The sequence below is a fragment of the Lonchura striata genome, chromosome 5 (assembly GCF_046129695.1).
Source record: "Lonchura striata isolate bLonStr1 chromosome 5, bLonStr1.mat, whole genome shotgun sequence".
Lineage (NCBI taxonomy): Eukaryota > Metazoa > Chordata > Aves > Passeriformes > Estrildidae > Lonchura > Lonchura striata.
In genome coordinates, this window is record NC_134607.1 from 61,933,742 (window position 1) to 61,957,461 (window position 23,720).

Below are 23,720 nucleotides of genomic sequence, written 5' to 3' on the forward strand. Positions count from 1 at the left end.
GTGCCCAGCTCTTAATAGAAGTAGAGATGCATTTGCAGTGTAGATAAAAGTGACTAATGATCTCATGGCAAGTTTTGAAGCTTTACAGGAAATAATCACTTCTTTTGAAGTTCACAAAGATAAACGAAAGATTAGATAATAAAATTACAGCTAGCCTCCTACATGATGCACAAGGGGGAATAATCTTTGGTAATTGATGGGGAACTTTACATTTCACATATTCCTTGAATGAAACCCTGGACAGCAGAATGACTCACTACTCAGCTGAACCTTTCACCATGTCCTCACATGACTCAGAAGAGAGAAAGAGAGAAATTTGAAACCAGCCTGATTTTTATCCTATTCTTGAGAAAGTAGCTGCTCTAGCTTATCTAGAGGACATAAACCTTGATGTTTATTTGGGAATATGACTTGCTTATTGTATGAACTAAGCATACAAAGGTCCATGCTCTAAGGGTTAGCTTTGGTTAAAGTCACCTTCTGGGATCTGTGACCTAGAGCCTGAAGTCATAAGCTCCCTTTCCCTGATCAGTTATGAGTTATGGGTTTTGGTGAGATTTCTGAGCAGGCAGTCAGCCAGGGCTTAGAAATATGGAACCAACCACGTGCAGAGGCTCAGAACCGCCCAGCATCTCCGTGAGAGTCAAAGCAGGACATCTTTAAGGGAACAAGAGAATCATTTTATAGATGCTGCTGCTACAAGGATATTCTATATAAAAGTGACTTCTACTTTTATGTAAGAAAGGAAATCTTGCCAAATCACCATTTTGAGTGCCTCAACAACATACAATTACCAATGAATTAAAGGTAATTAAATGACAGCCTGTTCCCTGGGTTCTAAGAGCTCTCCAAGGAGTCCAATGCAATGTGCATTTCCCAATCAAATGAAGCGTTCTGTGAAATGAATGAATCATAAGAGGGCAAAACTTTACTACAAGACTTCTGATACTTCCTGTGATCAGGAAGGGCTCCAAAGATTCTTCTGCAGTTTTTGCAAGAAGGGGTATAATTGTTTTGATTTGAAGCTTTAAGAAAAAAAAAGACATTTCTGAATTTCTCTGTATTAACAAATGCCAAATGAAATAACTGGTCAAGCATCTACTCAAGTCAGTACAATATGAGTTGAAGAAATCATAGCAGTACCAAGTTGAAAAAGAAAGATCAATAACCAGTCAAAATCAACAACAGGAATCAGAAATTACAGATGAGTTAAACTGAGTGCTGGTGTGCATTTTGTCACTAGCTAAAGGCCACTACAACACATGTAGAGACTGCACCTTCAGCAGCCTAGAGTGAATTTTGTGCTTTCAAACATATAACATGATCACCTATTTTTGTGAGCAATGTGAAAATACCTTAGCAACATATAACAGGTATTAGTGATTAGTTTCAACAGAGACACATTGATAAAATTATAGCAGATGTAATTTATTGTGAAATTTAGTACTAAAATATCTGGTCTCTTAACTGAAAAGCACAGTGTTTTCTAGACCCTGTAATATATGTCCATGCAAGCTTTTAAAATTCAAAGACAAGAATTCAAAAGCTAAAATTAAAACACTGTTCTGCATTTAAATCCAGATCCCTGCTTTCATTTGAAATACAGAGGTCTGGAACCTCTGCATTATTCTAATTATTTTTTTCTAACCAAAATAGATTTCTGCCATCTCTACAGTAAGAAAGTTTCTCTATTCAGACTCAATGAAATAAAATTGACAGAATTATTTGAATAATCCATAATAGATTGATAGCTAGTCAAGAGGTTGATGTGTTAATAACAGTAATACATTAGAAAAAGCAAAATGCATTAGGTAGAATCAAGAAAGTTTTTACATGCTGTCATGGGTCAAAACCAGGACAGTAGTATTCTCAGGATACAGGAAAATAAAAAGAAAAGGACTTGCAGAAAAGGAGTTTCCTCATAACAGTTTTTCAGCCAGTAAATTACAAATTATTCTCACCCCTATTGATGAAACCAAAGTTTTATTCAGTCTTCAGGTGTTACAGCACCTCTGTAATCTTCATTCTCTGATGTTTTTTCTTCTTAATGGGATTTAGTCTAGCCAGGGTAACTTTTAATCTAAAACATGGTGCCACTAGAGACACTTGTCCATTGACCTGGGCTTATTATGCACAGAAGGTTGAAATTCTTTTTTTTTGTAAGACACAGAAAATATGTAAAAAGGTGTGCCTTCTTCTCTACAGGAGGGAAAATCTTAAATCTTGAGAAAACATTTAAAGTTGTATAATCTCATAAATGTAGCTAGTAATCTTTTTGAATGAAGGGTGTGGTGGCACAGAGCATGGTGAACAAACTAACCAAGAAGGACCTGGGCTCCATCTGGTGTGAGGAGATTACTGAACTGCAGGTGCACTTCAGAGACATAAATGTGAGAAGTTGGTTGTTTGGTGAACTTGGCCAAGTACTTACCAATTCACATAAATTTCTCAGTAGACACCAGATGATCTATTCATGATCCATCATCACTATCACTGATTTGTTTTCGTTATGGTTGAAGAGAAAAGCCCCAGAACAGAAACAAAACAAAAGAAGCACATCCTCCCAAAACTGATATTGGACCTTTTTGTTCAATGATGCAAATACAGATTTAGTAGTTTAACTGGTCATTCAATTTAAAATATTGATTTTTTTTTACACAACTCTTTTTTTTTGTTGATATGTTCTGAATTTCTAAGGACAGCTATTGGTGCTCTATGTTCACTGTTCAGTTGTTCTTCAGTTAAAAATCACCAAATAAAGATTATCCACTGTCTCTGACAGTTTGTCTCCAGACTGAGAGAAAACACAGATATTTAGAGTATCTCAGCTTACCTTAAGAAAAAAAAAAACAACAATTTTTTACCTTTTTGACTGCAAATGGAGGCTAAACTTATATCTAGATGATATATTTTAAAATCTTTTAACATCAAAAGGCAATTTGGAAAGATCATGTAGAAAATAAAAAAATGCTTTAGAAATCATAGAAATGCTTACATTCAATGCCGCAAGTTTTGTTCATCATATTTGTAATTCTTAAATTTTTAAGATACTTTAGGTTTTTAAGGAGAAAGGTCAGTAGCATATCTAAAGACCTTCAGGCTTGAAAAGCTACTGTCACAGGGAGATACAACCTCTACACAAACTTCCAGCTGCTTTAGGCTACTCAAGAACTATGACTTGTATTTGTGAAATAAGTTATTTGAGGCCTCTTCTATAATTTTCTATTGTTCTGCTGAGGGAAGGCAATACCCCAGGTTCATGCTACTGTCCTTCTAGTTTGCTGCTAGTAATCAATAAAATTAGGGCTATCATCAAAACTTACTTAAAAATGCCACTATCCTTTATCCTTTATCCATTTGGTATCACATGAATTACAGAACCCATTTTGCAACACTAGAGAGCCTCCCCAGAGTTTAAATAAACTCTTATTGATTCCTGGGGACAATCAGCAAAACTGTTGTGACTAAACTCTCATCTGGAGTTATGCATGTACTATAACACATATAAATAACTCCAGACAGATGTGATGAGCAACCCGAGATGCTCAGCATCAGTCTTTAAATCACATGCCAGGTAACATCAGTTAAGGAAGATATGTGACACACTTTTGTAGGAAAATGGCTTTAGAAAGATTGGGTTTGCAATTGCAGAGTATTTTCTCATCCTTTTTTTCACTGTTACAACTTTTAGTGACTTTAGTGGCATTGTATCGACTTTCCAATTGGCAGGATATCAGATTACCTGTTAGGAAAATAATTTATATTGGTACTGTTTTACAAAATAAAAATTACAGATTTCTGATTACTTGGTTTGCAAAATGGGAGAAAAGCATGGTATTTAAAAGAGCAGAAAGGAGGGAATAAAGGAGAGGGCAGAATGGAAGTAGGGGACAGAATTATCAGCCTCAGACGCTTGCAAATGTGATTTGGGTGCAAAAATCTCTGAGAACAGAACTGTTGTAACTGTAATTCCAATGAAATCACCCTAATGTCTTCATACAACCTTTATGGAACATTTAAGTTACAATATCAGAAGTAGTACACAAATACTTCTCTTCATTTTGTTACAACTTTTCTCACTTCCTACTACAGTTATACCACATCAAACACATTCCTTCTCCCCTTCCTCTTGAACTGTATTTATTTTCTTTGCATACATGTTATTTTAAGGTGAGTATTTAGTCACTGAATACCTGAAAGCTGATGTCCCCAATATGTAGAACTGAGAAATTTCTGAGGAAAAAAGACAGGCATTATGTACATTTTCTCTCTCATGACTAACAGACAGTATGGTATTTTCCATCGGTGGTGTTATTTGCAGATATAGTTTTGACATCTGTTTACCCTACATCTTAATTAAAATTTGGGTTCACCTTGATAAATAAATTTAAAAAAATGTTTTTTCCCTGGTTTTATTTTTATCTACTTCCTGCTGAAGGCAATGTGCCTGCAGCCCAAAGATGCTCTGAGCACAGGCAGTGCTCTGTACAAACTGATGGAGGAATCTGACTCCAACCTTTATTACCCTGCTCTGAAACAGACAAAAGGTCTCATAAAATAACATGAAAAGTCAATACAAAGATGTATAAGCCAAACTCTTTTGACCAGGTGTTCCAAGTGCCCTCAGAAAAACAGGTCATTGCCCCATGTGCATTTTCAGTGGGTAATTAGGAATAGTGAATGCAGCAGTGGAAAAGAAAGCAAACTCGACAGCAACAGTTTAACCACCACCACCTCATGCAGGACAACTTAGGCATTGTTGGTGCTCTGTGATTTTTTTTCTCAGCTGTTCTTTTCCTCTTCTATTTAAGCTGTCTGTTGTTGGAAGCAGTGACAACTCTCTCATCTTCTGGTACGTGTGGCTGTGCTGCAAGCAGCACAGTGGGCCCCTCGTCTCACAAAATTACCTGAGTGTGCTTGAGATGGCAATGACTTCACTTAAAGTACACTTTGGAGATGTGCTCCATGAGATACACAACAAGAACATTTTTAAGAGCTCTGCACTGCTCTATTCTGAACCATCAAAGTCTAAGCAATAGCAAACACTGGAAGAATAATGTAGCCATTAAAGCTAGGTACTGTTATTTCCAGTGATGCAGACATTTCTTGGCAGTATGATATGCTAAGCACAGGTTATTTTATCCTAGCAATAGCTCCATATGACGTCAAACTGGCAGCTCTTTCACTGACAATACCTCTTGAAAGATAATTTTGACATGAACAAACTTGTAAGAAAAATATACCATTGGCAAGTCTGTTTCACACATTTCCCTTTCAATTTTCTTGGGTACATACTTTTTAGAAGAAAATAAGTATTTTTTAAAAAAAATTTGAAAGGCTTCATATTTGAAAGTTTGAAAGGATTCATACTAATCCAAATATGGATTAGTCAGGTATAGCTCACAACCTTATCCAGAGCAGCAGAAGCATGCACAGAGAACTTCTGAGTTTGGGCTACCCTAAGCCAATACAGATTTATTGCCCACCTGAATTACGCAACTCTTTCCTCAGCTTGGAAATTAGAAGCCTCATATGAAAACCTAAGTATATAACATGGATTTAATTCAGTATTTACTAATTATTGTGACCAAAATAAGAGGTATTATATGAAATACAAATTATGATAACACCTATCATCTGGAGAGGAAAGTCTTACACACTCCCAGAAGTTCTTTATTTCTGATTGCTACCCCTGAAGTAGATTATGAATGACTAAGGTTTGCCAATATATTACATTTCTCTGACAGAGGGAACGACCTTATTTGTTTTGCACTGTTTTGTAGATGGAGGTTTCTTCAGATCTGAAAGTGTGAATTTTCCTGCAGCTTCAAGTATAAGCATAGTTTATTCACTTTATTGTCACTGAAATATAAGCAAATGGTTCTACTTTTACTATATATGATAAATTAAACCAACACCCAGGAAAAAAAATGTATCACTGCATGTACTCTTTCTTCTGTGAAGAGGACTAGACCACAAACATAAGCATGCTGTAAGATACAACATTTCAGCAGTACACAGACAACATTGCAGCATGTGGGTTAAACTTATATATAGACCAGACTATACTAAAATACAGTAGAACAAAACTATATTTGTAAATGATGCTTTTATTTACTTTGACTCAAGATTACCTAAATCTAAATATTCACAGAAGATAGAAAAAAATAAGTCACAGTGGAAGTGACTTATTAAGTGTTCATAGGCATCATATTTGCAGTGCAGTGTCAATTATATTCACCTAACACAGAGCACCCATGGCATCAACTGGCAAGCTGAGAAAAAGGAGGATTTGTTATCACAATTTGGTATGTGGGAAACTGCTGCTCATAATAATTCCATTTCTTGCCCCTGGTCATCCACATACAATATAGGGCTCAGTTATAAACTTAATTATTTTTATATGCTGCTGATCAATGTTTTAAATAAAACATCCTTCCTCCAGTTTCTGGGCTAATGGTAGCACTGCAATATCCAGTGCTGTAAGGCTGATCCACATACTCAGTCCTCTCTATTCTTACATCATTCCTTTTCTTTTTCTAAACTGAAAGACTAGGAAGGAAACTTCCTCATTCCCATAATGTTTTTAAAGCTATTTTCCCCCCATTTTCACTGTGAAGAAAGCATTTCTGGGCTGTGTTCTCCTGTGGTGCTGCAGGGTAGACCAACTCATTGAAGCTACTGTCAATCTGAAGTTATATCCCAGAGGATATCAATGAGCTTCTCTTCCAATTAATGGATGACTTTTTACTTTTATGAATCAGCTTGTCCTTGACTTTTTACATTGCTGTTAGATCACAATGTTTTCCACTATCATTTCACATTCCCTGTCTGGAAAGGGAGCATACAGAGATTCTATTTTCAACCACAGCTACCATTTTACCATCTCTTAAAGAAATGGAATTTGCAATTGCTGGAAAGGACATATCAAAGGAGACAGGTCTGACCATGAGTGTCCCTACTGAAACTCCTTTCTTGTGATTTACTCTCCTCAAAGCTTTATTCCTGAGATGACACAGAGCTTCACATCAGTGAAGACTGGAAAATGCTTGCCCACATGGCAACTGCAGTTTGCTGAGAGCACAGGATGCACCATGGTTAAGGTGTTGTCTCCCTATAGCATTCAGAGCCTTACATGTGTTTTGTGCCCATTCTCCAGATCCCTGGATTTGGATGGATAGTGTCAGACAGTGCTGACAGCTACCACATTTCACCCTGCCTACTTTTCTATATTGTAGGACAACCACAGAAGTGCTCCTAAATATCTTCAGGACTAAGTTCAGGATATGAAAAGTGCTAAAATTCTGCACACCAGGAAAAGGGGAAAAAATGCATGACATAGATTTCACTAGGTCTTCTCAACCTGGAAAATGAACTTTTCTTTCCCCAAAACTGCCTTGGTAACAGTGCAACTTGACTGCTGCAAATACAATTTTACATCCTACCCTGGGACATATCCATATCATTGCTGTTGTCAATGCAGGGAAAATCAATTTCATATGCACTGAGACCTGTGGCACTTATGGAAGGCAGCATTTGACTCTCAGGGTTACATGGTCATTTCTAATTTAGTAGAAAGGGGCACTACATTAGCAGAAATAGAGAAACATAAGGATCTCAAACCCAACCAATTCATCCCATTCCCAGGGGCTACAATTTCTGAGGGCAGAACTGACCCATAATCTCACATCATGTGATTCTGGCCCATCTGTTCTCTGGTGTACACAGGGATGTCACTTGTATAATAGACAATTCAAAGTCTTGTCTGGAGTCACAGAATGTTAAGGGATTGGAAGGGTCCTTAAAGACCACCTAGTCCCAAATTTCCCTACCATGGGCTGGGACAACTCCCACTAGAACTGGTTGTTTAATGTCTTTTCCAGCCTGGCTTTAAACACTGCTAGGGTTGAGTCCAAGGCCCAACCTTATCTAGTTTTTAGTAAATACTGGTTCATTTGTCTAACTTGAGTTGACTTATCCTGATTTAAAAGAGGCATGGAATAGTCCTCTGCTTCCTGGTTTCCTAAGAGAATACTCATTCAATGCAAGTGAAAGATGACTGAGTCTGACCTGGAGGGCTGAGAAACCCATGGTCACATCCACTGCATTGTGGGGCTGGTGCTGCCAGTGTGAACAGAAAGCAAAGGACAGAAAAACACAAGGTCAAGGTATCTATAAACCTTCTAATGGTTTTACTGGAAATTATGCCTCTGTAATAGAGCCAAGATTGTAGATGCATTTTTAAAAGGAAAATGTTGCCACATATTTTTCAATTTTTTCCCCCTTCTTTTTGTGTTATAACCTTGTCACTTGAAATCAAGTCCACGCTGGCTGCAGCAGGGTTTCACCCTCTATTTTTCTACATAAGAATTTGACAAAAATGAGTGCTGCTTTTGCTGTGTTGGTACCTGTTGCAAGATTTGTAATAAGTTCATGGTTAGGTGCACACATAAGTGAACTTGAGGGCAGTGGTACAGTCAGTTAAACATTACCACTGCAGACTAAGAACAGTGGTAGGACAACTAAGCAGTACTCTTAGACTATGTACACAACTTAAAAATGAAATACAGCCCAGAGCAGAAAATGTTGAATACCAATGCCCTTGAAAGGTAAGTTTGTGATTCAAAAATTAGTTAAATTATATGAAAATAAGAGAACAGTTGAGAACATTTTCCCTGCTAGGCATGAATGCTGGGGACAGAGTAAAATTGTATTAAAAAAAGATTTTCACCACAATTATGATTTAGAGGAAATGTGACTTAAAAAACTGTGTGATGGTGTCCTTATTATTTGACTGAGTATGAAAAATCCTTTAGCTAACCAGATAGCATCCTGACTGCATTTGGTAATTTCTTTTTTTTAAAACATCCACTTTTAAAAAGGATTACTTTCACAGAATTTTCAAGAATATTTTGAAGAAAATATACCAATTAGGCGCTATAGAGGTTTTGGTTTTTTGGTTTTTTTTTCTACTACTACTGAAAGGAGTTCTCCACTCTTCAAGAATATTTGCCAACTTACCTGTCAAATCAGCAGCTGCCATCTGCAACCCTATAGTAGATTTCAAAACATAGTTTTTACTTAGTCAAAAACACTCACTATATAATACAATAAAGACCTAAGAATTTAACAATCTAAACTGACAGAATTTGGAGAAGTCACAGAAGATAGAAAAGGTTGTATTGTTTATAGATTCCAAATTGTAGTCTTTGTGGTTGTAGTGTTACATTCTGAATGACAAATTTGCTTCTGTGGGTACTGTATATTACTTGACACCACTTTATTATTGCCTTGAGTGAAAACAAAACAACCTCAAAATATACTCATTGTGCCCATATTGCTGACAGATAGTGTCTGTCATATACTTGTGTGCAATATTGTGTTTTCCTTCTTCTTTAACCTGGATGTGTGGCACTCATAAGCATGGACTGGGGTTATAATAAGAATATGCTCAGGCTAATGATGCTCCCAGACATCCTTGGAAGTGGGATTTAGTCTCAAAACTTTTTTGTACATGCATTTATACTTCAGCTGTGATGTTTCTCAGCATTTTTCAGGCAAACCCAATCCATCATAACTCTCACATAAATATAACATTTTTTGTTTTCTGCATACAGGTAATAATTTTTAAATGTTTTTCTCCACCTTCCTTTCTGATCAGCTGCAAACGGAACATTAGAAATTAGGAATTTATATTTATTTTTTAGGAGGGTCTTTTCAAAGCTCCATTCTTTAATATTATGAAAGAAAAAACATACAATAGTATTCACAACAACTCAGCTTTCAGAGTATCCACTGATTACCATATAAAGAGCACTGCCACTTACTCAGTATTCCTTCCTCTGCTTATCATTCCAGTGTCAAGCCTCTAAGTTCAAAAGTGCACTCCTTTTTTGCCAAAACCAGAAGACCCATTTTATGTCTGGTAAGCAATTATTTTATGAGGGAAGAATAATGGAACTTCAGTCCATTTTAAATGATATATTGTCTGTCAGCCAAGTAAATCTGCTCTGAAAGGCATGGCCCTGACAGTCAGACATGTCTTGCGTGATTTTGCTTAATTTCATGTCTATTGTCAAAGTGCTGATATAGTCAATACCACAAAAACCACTTTAGAGGTTTCAGAATAGTTTGAATATTGACTTATGTGGAACACAACATATATGCAAGACAATACAAACTTTCATTGCCATGCCTGTTGCATTCAAACAAAATCTAGTTAATATATTTCTTCTGTTGCCCTATTGCTTTCTACATCCAATGGCATTATTACATAATGGATATGTGAAACATGAGGCAGATCAAACTCTCTCTGTTGGACATCCACTGCACCAGATCAGAAAACTGCTTTTTTTTTCTCTTTAAATTTGTGCTTTCTGAAACTACAGAAGAAATAAGATTATTATTACTCTAGAGACAGCTTTGAAAACACCACCAAAACATCAGCATTGCCCAGCTGAATTTCTCAGCAGTAATGTAGAAGACTGGAATGAGGCCACAAATCTATTTACAGGAAGGTTGTTTTATTCACAGACCACCTCTGCATGCATTGCAAAGGGCCTCAGCAGCACTCACTCAGATAATCTATTGCCACTAAAAGGCCAGGTCTGTCCATCTGCCCCTACTTACATGGCACCGTGCGGAGGTAGAGGTTGTCTCTTATGATCTGCTGGAGCTCATGGTCCACCGAGCCTTTCTGGAACCGCAGATTGAGGTAGTGACGAAGGTCCTTATCAACGATGCCTCCTGTCAGGGCAAAGACAAATGGAAGTGCCATTTAAAATTATATTGCTTTGATGGAAGCAATGCATCACTTGTGAAGTCTCTGTGGCTCGTTCTCCTTCATATTTATGTCATGATGGAGGACAGAAGCACACAGAGCTTTCTGGTTAAAGCATGTGCTTGGTACAGTATCTTTTACTGTTGATAATTATAAAGGTTAAAACCAGTTAATGACAAATAACTGGCTAAATCTGTACATTCAGAAAATACATATGGGATTATAGACAGAGCTGTCAATTTTCTTTCTGTACAAAACTTGAACATAGTTTTATCATACAACTACAAACATATGTATATAAATAATAAAGTATTAGATATTCTATTTCCCACGACCTTGTACCAATTTCCCATCTTATTAAACTAAAAGTCTTGGTTCAAAATCTCTCTGCAGTGTTCAATATTTTTAGTCCATGTGTAACTAGAATAAAATGTGTTTGTACTTAGCAATGATATAAATGTTATGTTTTGTTTTATTTCTTTCTGATAGAACTCAGAGCTGAAAGAGAGACTACCAAAAACAAGGGTTCATATTTTATTTCCACTGCCAAAAATGTCATTACAACACCTCAGCAAAGCAGTGCAAATGGGGAAAAAAGTGAGTTAAAAACTTTGTGTTTGCCATATTTACTATAACTTTAGGACAAAACAATTTAAACTAGTGACTGGTGTATGATCTTCTACTATGAAAGGCATATCTATAAATCTAATCCAACATGATTAATAAGCATTTCCCAATATAGTTACTTCCCATTTCTTCTAACCTTGAATAAGGATCACATTTATAATTATGGAGAAGTCTATAAATAACTCAATTTCTTCTCTCTCTGAAATTCTGACATAGGAAAAATATAGAAAATCATTACTACATTGAGTTCTGACATATATTCCCAAGATGAAAAACTGCAAGTAGATATATCCCTAACTTGTTGCTTCACACATGCAACATTAAAACATTTTTTCAAATGTCATTTGCTATTGAACCCTCTGCCAAAAGTCTTATTGACTTAAACTATACAAAGATTTTCCTGTAAATAGGAACACATAACATTCCTACCAAATTATCTGAAAGTTTCTGCAGAGCAAAAATGGTTATATATTAAAATATATTTCTTCTTACAGAAATCCTATTTATCTGCCTACTTTAAGTCCATAATGTTATTACTGCTGCTCTTCGTCAGTAACTTCAAAACCTTTTGTTCCAGGTTTATAAAAAGCTTATAAATAATTTCTCCCTTCTTTAGCTAAAGGCAAAAAAGCCAGCAACTTTCATAATGAAAAGAAGGAGGGGAAAAGCACCCCAGCTTATAAGACACAAAATACCTGAATGCCTGGTTCCCTGAGGCTGAGAACTTCCATATGGATCTCTGTTCTTCCAGGATCCCCAAGCTCTAATTAATCTACTACTTTGTGCCACTAACCCTGTTTCTTGCAATAGAAAAGATTTTACAGATGAGACCATCCTTACTTCTAATTTCTTGTGAGATTTCCCAGGAGGCTGCAGAGGAACTCTCCGAGTCTGCTGTCCTGCGTGACCACTGCAGAGAGTAAAGGTCCTGCAGCCCCTGCTCTGCTCACTCTGATACACAGAACATGCCCAGTGATGCAAATGCTTTTTGGCAGCCTGAGAAAATGCCAGCTTGAGAACAACAGCTGCAGCCTGCCCACTGACACAAACCTGAATCGTTCAACTTATAACATTAGTAAGTTTAGGAACCTACACAGATTTCTGACCCTCAAAGTGCATTTTTTATTTACAGCCTCTTGTTTCAAGCACAGCCATTTAGTTCATTTAGTTCAACATGTGTAATGAATGCACTAAAACCTCCAAAGCACTTCATAAAAAGAGTCACCTGATACTTTTGGCAAATTGCATATTCCAAACTAGAAATAAAAATGTGTATTTACAGGAAGAGATGTCTACAGCCTTGCATTAGTTACATGCAATTCAAAAGCAAATTTCTAAGAGAAATAAACAGAAATAAAATCATGGTACATAGGAAATAAAACTTCCAAGCACAATGGAAACAATATAATTTTTTCTTAATATCTGAGTGTATAGTGTAGAGTTTTGTTGATTTTAAAGAGCAATCATTTTAACTACAATTAACTACAATGTACAATTACAAATTTTATTCTTCAAAAGCAATTGTGTTCTCTGAACTAACTCATGTTTTTCGATTTTTCAATACTTTGGGCACAAGCTACCTTTTTTTTTTTTTTTTTTTTTTTTTTTTTTTTTTTTTTTTTTTTTTTTAAATCCGGTCCAGTATAAGAATGATTTTTTTTAGTTCATCCTTTCAATTGCCATTCTTCTGCTTTTCTGTAGCTTACCTGATGCTTTTTTAAAGCATATTGACTCCAGAAGTGCTTTTGTGGTATTTGAAGCACCTGAGCTTTGGAGCAGCCTGATCCTTTTGAAGCGCAATCAGAAAAACATCTTGCATGTGCAGTTTTGAATCCATAAGACTTTTTGTAAGAAAACTATAGTGAATTGCAAATATTTAAGCCAGCCTTGATTTAGCAGCAGTGAATTACAGTTTGTTACAGACTACATAAAGCAATTATTATTATTACACTTATAATAATTATGGGACTATGTCCTCCAAAAGGCTGAAAATAAGACACAAAAAATGTTACCATTTGGTTTACTTTGGAGGGAAAGAACAGTGACATTGACAGTAAGTTCAGAGAAAAAGAAACAGGGGAAGAGCATTTTTACAGTCAGTAACTAGTATTTAATGGTGCTATCCAGCCCCGTTAGACAAATGACTGACTTGGTTTCTGCAGAATTCAACTTCCATTTATTTTCTCTTTCTGCAGAACATCGAAAGTTACTGAGATGTTGAAAAATTCCTGACATGAACCTAATCCCCTTCTTTTCTCTTATCCCCTGGCTGCCCAGGGTGGAGGAGCAGGGGGCAGCGCTCGGGGACCAGCGGTGCCCATGGCGCCGTTCCGCGGCTCTGGCGCTGCCCGGGCTCTGCCCTGGAGCCCAGCAGCTCCCCAGGCACGTCCTGCTCACTGCTTGGGGCAGCAGCACGAGGCACTGGCCTGTGGCAGAGGCATCATGCACCTCAAGCTTTAGGAGCCCAACCCAGAGACCATAACATAAAGGGTTCTTTGGCCACTGCCACAGGAGGAGGCTGACTACTGCGTGATGGAGCATTCACTGGCTTGCAGCCAGGCAGTGCTTTTATGCTTTATTTTCTTTTTGCTGGCTTGAGGCCTGTGCTGTGTTTCAGTTTCATTTCACTCCAATGAACCCCCTTGCTTTGCTAGCTGAGAAGCATAGGTTGTGAATTAAATGCTTCCAGTAATGATCTCTTGCATAATGTATGTGTGGTTTAGGTACAGCTACCAATCATGATGGCAAACTCATAACCATGACTGAAGTTGATGCCAGACATTATAAAATAAAACACACTTGGCTGAACTAAAAACTGTTCTGTTTGCATGTTATACTTATGAATCTAATGAGCAAAGAATAACTTTTTAGTGTTTTAATGCATTTCTCTCAGGTTTGTTTGTCTTTATAAAATCTAGTAAAAAATTCCAATCAGAAAAGAAGTACAATAAAGAACACATGGACAAAAGGGTACTGAATAGTTTCTAACTTATTAGAAAATTCAAATCTGAAGATAATTGCCATTTCCAAGAAAATGGCAGGGACAAAGGTTCAAATTTCTCTAATTCTAAAACTTGTAACAGTTTTTTGCAACTTCCTATCTGGTAACTCACTGATGCTCCAGCTGGAGTCTACACTTGCATTATATTTTCCATGAAGAACATGTAAACACAAACATCCCTCATGTTCCTGCAATGGTAGCTCTAAATAATTTGTTTTACCCTTAACACATTTTTATTAGTGTAAATTTTCAACAAATACTTCTGAGTATTCACCCATTAGTATTTGCTTAACTTGTATCATGATCTTTCATTGAATTGACTTCCCAAAATGTGGTGTGGTAAATTATTTGAAATTTTTTCAACAGTAAAATCAATTTCATTTCATCTGAGAATAATTTGCCTCAAATATTTTATTTGCTGGGATTAAAATGTAAAGATTTCCATTTCCCTGGCATCTATAAATCCTCCTGGTTAGAAATATCTAAGTGTAAGCAAGACTTTTAGATCTGTATTTGCATCTGCACATGCTCTGCATCTGGAGAAACTAAAGGGAATATCTTAGTATTGCTACTCCGTGAAAACAGATAAGCTCATAAACTTTCAGTATAAACTACTCCCTCTCTTCTACTGCCCTACTTTAATCAGATTAGCTCTCCTTTTTTTTTTTTTTTAACAAACCTCTACTTCTGACTGTAAACATAAACCACATATTTGGCAAAATCAAATGCCTTGAATGACCTGGCTTTCACCAGCTTCAGCAGGAGTGCTCTACTGAAGAGTCTCATCCAAATTATTTATTCAGGTGGTACCTGCAGCTTCATATCCATACCATGGGGTGGGTCCGTGGCCATCTGACAACAGCTCAAGTTCCTTTGCACCTCTTCAGTAGAACACCTGCAATTTGCTGCCTGCTAGATTAATTTATCTTTCACTGTTCACAAATAATCTAACTGACCTTTCTATAAGTAGCCTAAATGGTGACCTAAGTTCCTTAAATCAGCTTTAGCAGGAATATCTGATTTATTATTTTTATTATCGGCTATATCAGATTATTATCTGATTTATTATTATTCCTTTACCCAGGAAGGTGAGTGCAAGAATATTTTTTGTGACTCTCTCTGGGATATATCAAGAATATCATAGTCATAACAGGTAAAAAGCCGTGAGCATGGTATAAGTGCTCATTTCTGAATGTCTTTTCAAATGATCTGGTAAGAATCCACAATACCTTAAATTACCCTAGAGAACCCATCCTAGTCATTCCAATAATTTTAGTCACACCATGACCACTTATCTTTAAACATCTCTATAATTGTTTTCATTCTGTCATATACAACCTCATATTGTGAGGTGACCTATAATTCCCCTCTTCCTGTCCTCACACCCACACACCTCCAGGCTGATGCAAAAAAAAAAAAAATCAGAAATGAGCAGCAGTGAGGGATGGGCACCACACAGCTGTGAGAAAGTCTGTATCAGACACAGTTCCTAAACACTCCCTCTATCTTACACCCTGAAAGATTTTAAGCATTAACCAAAATTTCCTGCTGTATCCCCCAGTTTTTCCCCAGATGATTCTCTCAGAAGAGGAGCACCACAATTCCTTTTTTCCTGCCACAAGTTCAGTGATATTTTACTGTAATAAACTTCAAAAAATATCCTTAAGAAAGCCTTCATTAAAGAAAAAAATATGATTACCACTACTCATATGAATTCATTTTGTACAAATGGTACTTTTAAAAAAATGAAATATGTCTTATTTTAGTACTTGATTAATAAAGATCTCAGGCATTTAAAACATATGAGCCAGTATAAGATCATTTACTTTAATAGTTTCTTTAACTGGCAACAGTTAACCATAAAAATCACTTCTAAGAGAGAATATGAAAATTCCAAATAATATGAAAACTCTTGGTAGGATTTTAAAAGGATTCATTATTAAAATACAGCCTGTAGTTAAGCCTATTATTTGAGGGAAATAATTCTCAATAAACCTATCTAGTGCTCAGATTAATATGAGTGTTGGCATTTCCCCAGTCACAGTATAATGGGCGTACTCAACAAGGGATGATCCTTCAAGTCTCCATGAAAAACATGTAAACACCGTAACAGTAAAAAATCACTTTAGTAAATTATAAGAAGCACAGTTTTCACTGCCAGCCATCAGCAGAAGATCACATATTTTATTTTAAAGTCTTTCTATCCCTAGATTAAACTGTGCATCATCTTTGCTCTTCTGCCTGCCTTTCACCACTACCTTCAGCCAAGTCTGCCATCTGAATTATCTGCAAAACCTCAAACCTTTGGGGTAAGCTATGAGCTCTGTGGAACATGTGTGATGGAGAGCCAAGAAGGAATTATGCAAGAAAAACCTCAAGGAAAAAATTAATTTCTTTCATATTTGAGGCTACTCCAATAAATTGTATTCCATGATCCTTTAATGAAGCTCTAAACAAGTTTCAAGGCTTTGGAAAAAATTAGATCTTGGAATTCTTCTATGTGCTATATACAATGAAAAAAAATTTTAAGATCTAATTTATTTATGGGAAATGACCTTCTCTTTCATAACCTGCAATTTTGTAGTCTTTCTTTTTGGGTATGGATTTTATTACTAACCTTTTTGCTTATGGATTTTTTATATACACATGTATCATATTTATAGCACTTAGCCTTACTCCTTAGCTTTATTCTTTGATTTCTTCCTCCTAGTGTTTTAAATTCAAAATTTTAAAATAGAGGATTGTAGGATTTACAGGTTAAAGTGCATGGAGATGGCACTACATCCAGATCATATTAAAAAATCTGCAATAAATTCTAGCCAATGATTGATTTTCTCCATTATGAGAATTCATATTTGGATGTATATCTCCGTACAAATATGTAATTCCTTAATCTCTACAGATGATACATTCCACCTGCTCTCCTCAGACCAAGAGACTGGCTGAGGTTTGCACACTCTTTGATCTTCACAGGGGAGAAAGTTTCCATTTGTTTCTGGGAACAGAGGAGTCCTCCCTGCCTAAGGACACCCTGGCTTTACCTCAGCTCTGTGGTACACCTGCCTTTGTAGCTGCTTCTAGGGCAGTCTGAGGAGCAGATAAACAGGATACCCTGGAGCAGCCACAAATGAGACCAGCACCACAAGGGAAGACTGGTTCTAAGAACACTGTAAAAGCGTATCATTCCCTGGATTTATTTGCTTAGTTTTTGTGGCTAGCCTCAAGCCTCTGTTTGAAATGTGAAGACACAAGTGTGCACTGTGCTGGAAGCAAAAATGTGGTTTGTAATGATACAGAGAGGTTGTGTCAGCAGGAGAATCAACTGAGCCAAACACATCTGCATTTTGTACTTTAGCTCAGATTGCTGAACTTCAGCTCCTATTACAGTATAGAGCTCCACTCCTCATGCTCCAGAGTTTTTCATTGCAAAGCCAACTGCAGCACCTCCCAAAGGCTGCTAGCAGCATGCAAAATGGAATTTCTAATCTCAAAGTTACCCCAAGTCAACCTCAAAAAATGGACATTTACCCAGTAAAACAATTTTGTACCTTTGCTGTTTAGAGGTACTTCGTTTTGTTTTCTTCAGTTAATTTACTGCTGAGCAGTTTTAGATTGAAGTTGCTGGGAAATGCCATGTTTTACCTGGCTGGTAAAAAAAGTCCAGCTGTCATTCCTGTAACAGAGAGGACAGTTTGGGGCACTTTGCTTTCAGAATACTCATCTTTTATTTGGTGTTCCATTTAATAAGCACATAAATAAAGTGATGTTCAAATAATGCTTCTGTTGTCTACAAAACCTGTTTGGAAATGAACTGCCTTTTACTCCAGTTTTTCAAATTCGCTAAAGCTAATTATGAACCAGCTGTTTGTAGATGCCTCCAGTTTATCAATGATTTGGTTTTTAACTTACACACAAACTTTAACAACTGTCACTGAGATATTTAAAAGACGCATGTTGTTCCTACTAGACTTGCTACAAGGCAAATAATTATCTTTATAGATGTTTTTGACAAACATAAAATTGTAAGAGATTATACATTTACTTGCAAAATGAGAATGTCAAAACCCACACTCATCCTGCGCAGTCATATAGAAGGCAGCAATATTTTCTCTTGAAATTTGTACATATTTACAGAAGCTTTTACTAGCAGTCAAACACGAACTGGCATTTAGATGCTCCCACTCTGGGAAATCTCCTTCTATTTGGTCAAAGGGTGTCACAACATAGTATGAAATTTGCCAATGTTTGTTATGTAACTGAGCTCTCAGATACAGTTCCCAAATTTCTAGAAACTGACTTCAAGAAGTCAGTTGGAAAAGGGAAAGAATACAACTTATTGGTATTCTTCTAAAGACAAAGCCTCTTTGGGAACTGATGGCACATAAAGATGAAAACTCACAGAATAGGTTTAACCAGAGATTGACTGTATCATACTAAAAACATTTGAACAGATTAGTAAGGCTGGTTTTAGCTTCAGAAAAACATATTGTTCTTTGAGTTGGATATATTTCCAGGAAGATGCTTTGTGTTCTGGGAAGATCTGTATTAGTCAGAAATGTCCAACAGACAAATTTAATTAATGAGGGAAAAAATGTCATAAAGATGTAAGAATTTTATTTTTAATCAAACTGTAGCAAATATTTTTTATGTGTATACTTGGAAGAGAAAAAACACCCATGTGCTGCTTACTGACATGTTCATTAGAAAAAAAAAGAGACAAACTGAGTTCTCTGAAAAATGCAGCATTAATCTGTAATACACAGGAATGGTGATAATGGGGCTCTCGTTTGTTCTGCCTGGATACAAATTGTGCCTCACTCCATCAGTGTAATTCTCTGTGCTTCAAGGGTGACTCACCAAAACCCTGAAAAACCAAAACCCTGTAAACTCTATTGGGTTCAGCTGGTGGGGGCCCAGCTGTAAGAAGGGCCTGCTCAGCCAATATTCCTCAGGAATTGCACACATGTCTCACTTGTACCAAAAGCCACCTCTGCTGTCCACATCCAGAGCCTCTGCAGTCCCCCCTGAGCTCCATTCTGGGCCACCTGCCCCTAAAACCTGGGTAGATATCCAAAACCATGGACAGACTGGCAGCCTTCATGAAGGTTCTGTTACAAGTTTTATTATTCAAGCAAAAGCAGAATTTATAGGTTCAAATTTCTCTTCCAGTGGACATTCTCCTCTCCTTGCTTTGCAATAGGTAAAGCCAGCTCCTCACAAAAGGAGACAGCAATTGATCCTCACCTTTAATGGAAAAGTTACTGTTCCGTTTAATACTCTTTTTCTATTAATATATCAGTACAACTGTTCATTTACTAGTGACAAAAATATTCTTTTTCTCTAATACTTATTTCATTTTATCTTTGTGGAAGACAACTGTGATGAAACTTTGAGGTCTGACATGTATTTAAATAAAATATGAAAGACTGAATTGGAATAAGGGCATAATTTTACCAGACTTGAATTATTTGAAAGGTATTTTACTTAAATCATAGCTGCACAATTTTAATTGCTTGAGATAGAGACTTATTTTCCTTACTTCTGGAAATAATATTGCCATATTAATAGGCTGTGAATTGCTGACACTTTGTAAAAAGAAAAATTAATCTGGGTATAAGAATCCCAGTAATACACAATTTATGAAGGAAGTAAGCTCACAGAGGTTACCATTGTATGAGTTCTAATAATAGTTTAAAAATATGATTTAGGCTGGTATCTGAATCATGGCAGGCCAGTTTTTTAAAGGCTTTGCAGCATCTCAGTCTGAATTCATAATGTACCATGAAAAATCGCTACTATAGTACATTACTTTCTTGCTTTCTAATAGTCATAAATAGCACAACAGCATTTTGTAGACTTTGTACTCAAGAAACTTGTCAATCGCAAACTCAGTTTTGCAATAGATAATCTGAATTTTTCAGAGTTCACAAGATTATTGATAATCTCTGAGACTGAATTGCATATATGTTATCAAATGTGTTTCCTTCCCTGAAAATGCTGATTTCCAGAATTAAGTTTCATTCCTGTGGTATTCATGTGAAGTCAAAACAAGAGTAAATCACTGAGAAAAAATTAAAAGGGGAAATGTTTTGCAGCTGTTTTTCAGCAATGGGAAATTAAGCTGCAAATAAGCCTGAGGCTGAGAAGGCATCCTCCAGTTTATAAACAACACAATACTGAGCATCAGTTGTGTCACAGCCCTCTGCATCTCACTTGGGTGGGATGCTCCTCTCCGCTTGCAGCCCACAGTGGCACCACCCTGCAGTTATCACACAAGCTAACCAGGACAGTCAGAAAATTTCTCAGCACACAAAATGAAACAAATCATGCTGGAAATTGAGCAAGTGGCACTTCTGTCCCCAGCCAAGTGCAGGTGAGTGCCTGGGCGTGTTGAGAGGCCACTGGAGCAGTGGATGCAGTGTTTAGCCCTTGTGGGATAACACTGAAGTGGTGATATGCCCTGCACACTAAGGAACCTGCATTTCAGTCAAGACAGAAGGGAGTGAAGAGAGTGGAGTGCTTGAGGTCACTTGGAACAAATTCTGCTCTACTAGTGGAGCAGGTCATTATCAAACAAGATATATATATCAAACAAGATATAACTAGACTAGCAATAGATGTAATATTTAGAGATTTACAAGAAAATCATGCTGTTCATTCCACTGAAAGGGAATTAACACCCTACTTAGGTGTTAAATATAACAATATTTGTCATAAAAGTGCTCAGCTCCAGGTATCAGAACATTTCCCATCAGAGAACTATTCTTCTGGATCACATTCTGGGTCATTATGTTTGGTGATCTGCCTCTGACAAACATTTTGTCAAGGCAGAAAAAGAACCATCATAGTCTGGGTGTTCTGGCTGTGCAATGTAGCAGGGCAGACACCCTCCCTAATTCTGCTTCTGAATCACTCCCACTGAGTATACAATTCCTAGTCACTCTTTTTTATACATACAGAAAGGAAAATCTTCCTACTTGTGTCAGAGATAAGCTGGCAGGATGAAATGAAAGCAAATAAATAACCACAAAATACAACATAGAGATTTGTAGATGACAAAGCTAACGATTGTCATGTACTTACTGCTGACAGAGCTTTCTAAGCAGTGCAACACCGTTCTTCATTTCTAGGGACAGCCACACTGCATGAGCCCATGTCTCTGGGTCAGACAAAAATAATATATCCCCAGCATGCGAACACAAAGTAGCTTCAAATTATCCTGCTCTCAAAAACCTACAAAAATGGGACTGATTTTCTAAAACAAAACAAAACAAAAAAAAGAAGCATTTTTAATGCTACTCAATAAACACTTCAAAATTGCTTTATGTGTAGCCCTTAGAGCAATGTCTTTATGCCATCAAAGGTACCTTTTGTGTAGAATGGTACTTTAGCATGAAAGACAGCACTTGGTCTTGGAGTACTGAACCAGCTGCTCAGTACATGAAGAGGCTGTTATGTTCTGGGATGGTCTCAGTTGGTTAGCTGAGTCCCCTCGTGCTGATTTAATTAGCACTGCTGGAAAATGCAAATGACCAAAAGAGACACTGCGTATTGTGCAAAATTAGATTGTGAAAAATATGTGTGCTTACATAATATGTTTCAACAGAGCAATGAAATGCTCCTGTTCCCAGGAGCTGCAGGCAGGCAGATGGTGGGTACTCCAGCAGGATCATGCACTCTGCCTGCAGAGACACGATGCCCTCCACCTCTGGGGAAGAGACTGCTGCTGCATTTCTCTAATACCCCTGTTTGCTGAGCCACAGAACAAAACACACAATTACAGCTGGACTAAAATTGCTCACTCTGCATCCCCAGAAGCGGAAAGGTGTCACATCAGGGGACAAAAATGAGATGACAGAGCTGTAGGTTCACTTTGTTACCCTTCAGGCACATTGTCCCCATGGCTGTGATCTACTGGACTAAAATCAATATAGTCTGTAGTTCAGGAGCATACTTAGTTGTTTTGCACAGAATTTATTACATTTTCACAGTTGTTACTTAATTAAAAGAGAACACTAGAGGGCTAAAATCATGGGACAATAAAGAATTTGGCAAGCCACTGAGGTGTGGATTAATACTTACACATTTCCAGTTTTATCTGTGCATGCTAAGGTCAATATCAGTCTGCATATGGTACAAAGCCATTAAAAAAGCCTCAAACACCAACATTATCAAGCAGGATGTTCCTATAATTTCACCTGCCTTCCTCTGTTGAGATTCTGATGCATACCCCATAAAATATTAGCTCTGTACTTTCCCAATTCCATTTCCTTCATTTAATGCTACAGGCCCAATATACTGTAAATAAATTTTACACCATTTAAGAAATGCCAGCAGTCAATTTACCTTTTTCTATTTTTAACATGCTTGACAGCATTAAACTAGCATGCAGATATAATGGAGAGACTTATGGTTTTAAATCAGGAAGCTAATAAAAATTTTCTGTTTCTCTAAGACCACAATAAAACAGGAAATTAAAACAATAAAAGGCCAGATTCTTGGGGACTTGTGCAGCTATAGAAAAGAAATTTTTTGTTCATCTCATGTATTTTCTTCTACACACTTGAATACTAAAAGGAAACATAATAATTCCAGTATTTGGCTTGAAGAATTTTACCTTTACCCATTTTGAAACAATACTGTGAGGCCTCTTGGACAAATACTGGTGAACTTGGGCCTCATATGCAGAACCATGCTAGTCTGCAAGTCAGATTGTTTACTCATCCTATACCAACAAGCTCAAATAATGCTAATGCCAGAGTAGGTCTGCATTCAGATTTTTGGGTACAAGGTGTCAGAGCAGAAAAACCAGATGGTTACATTTAGGGACTCTGCAAGTGTCTCTTGCTTTAGGAAATCAGGCAAAGGCTGGTGGCACAGAATGAAACAATGCCCTTAAAATGCATATTTAATGCAAAAAAAAAACCCACATATAATCTGCTGCACATTAGGAAGAAGGTTTTTTGTTTCAGCTGTCCCTTCAGACTAAAACATGCTAAGGGTTCAATTTGAATGTTGAAGTTGCTTCTGAAGGCTCCTTGAGCTGCCAAGTGATGCCCCAAAACTGTAAGTTAGTTTACATGACAGAAGAACTTAAAGATTGCACTTGTTCAATGTGAAGTTCCCAGAAGCTGTACAGATAACTGAAAAAAATAACGCAGCTTGGGGATCAATATTAAGTAGACAGCAGGTCCTACTGGCCCTGCCAGCCACACTGAGTCCTCAGAGGAAGTGAACCCCACAGGACCAAGGCTCTGGATGTCCCAAATAAGCAAGTATTGGGTCTGTATAAATCTGCATGAACCTAACACA

At 37.0% G+C, this 23,720-nt stretch overlaps 1 protein-coding gene across 16 annotated transcripts in view; it reads right to left on the bottom strand.

Moving 5' to 3' along the window:
* MAGI2 (membrane associated guanylate kinase, WW and PDZ domain containing 2) overlaps window positions 1-23,720 on the bottom strand; it is a 697,856-nt gene that overhangs the window by 482,727 nt on the left and 191,409 nt on the right. For all 16 annotated transcript variants that reach the window (XM_077783658.1, XM_077783653.1, XM_077783651.1 and 13 more), the window contains exon 2: window positions 10,630-10,746. In XM_077783658.1, coding sequence (XP_077639784.1) covers window positions 10,630-10,746 — 117 coding nt within the window. The remainder of the gene's footprint in view (window positions 1-10,629; window positions 10,747-23,720) is intronic.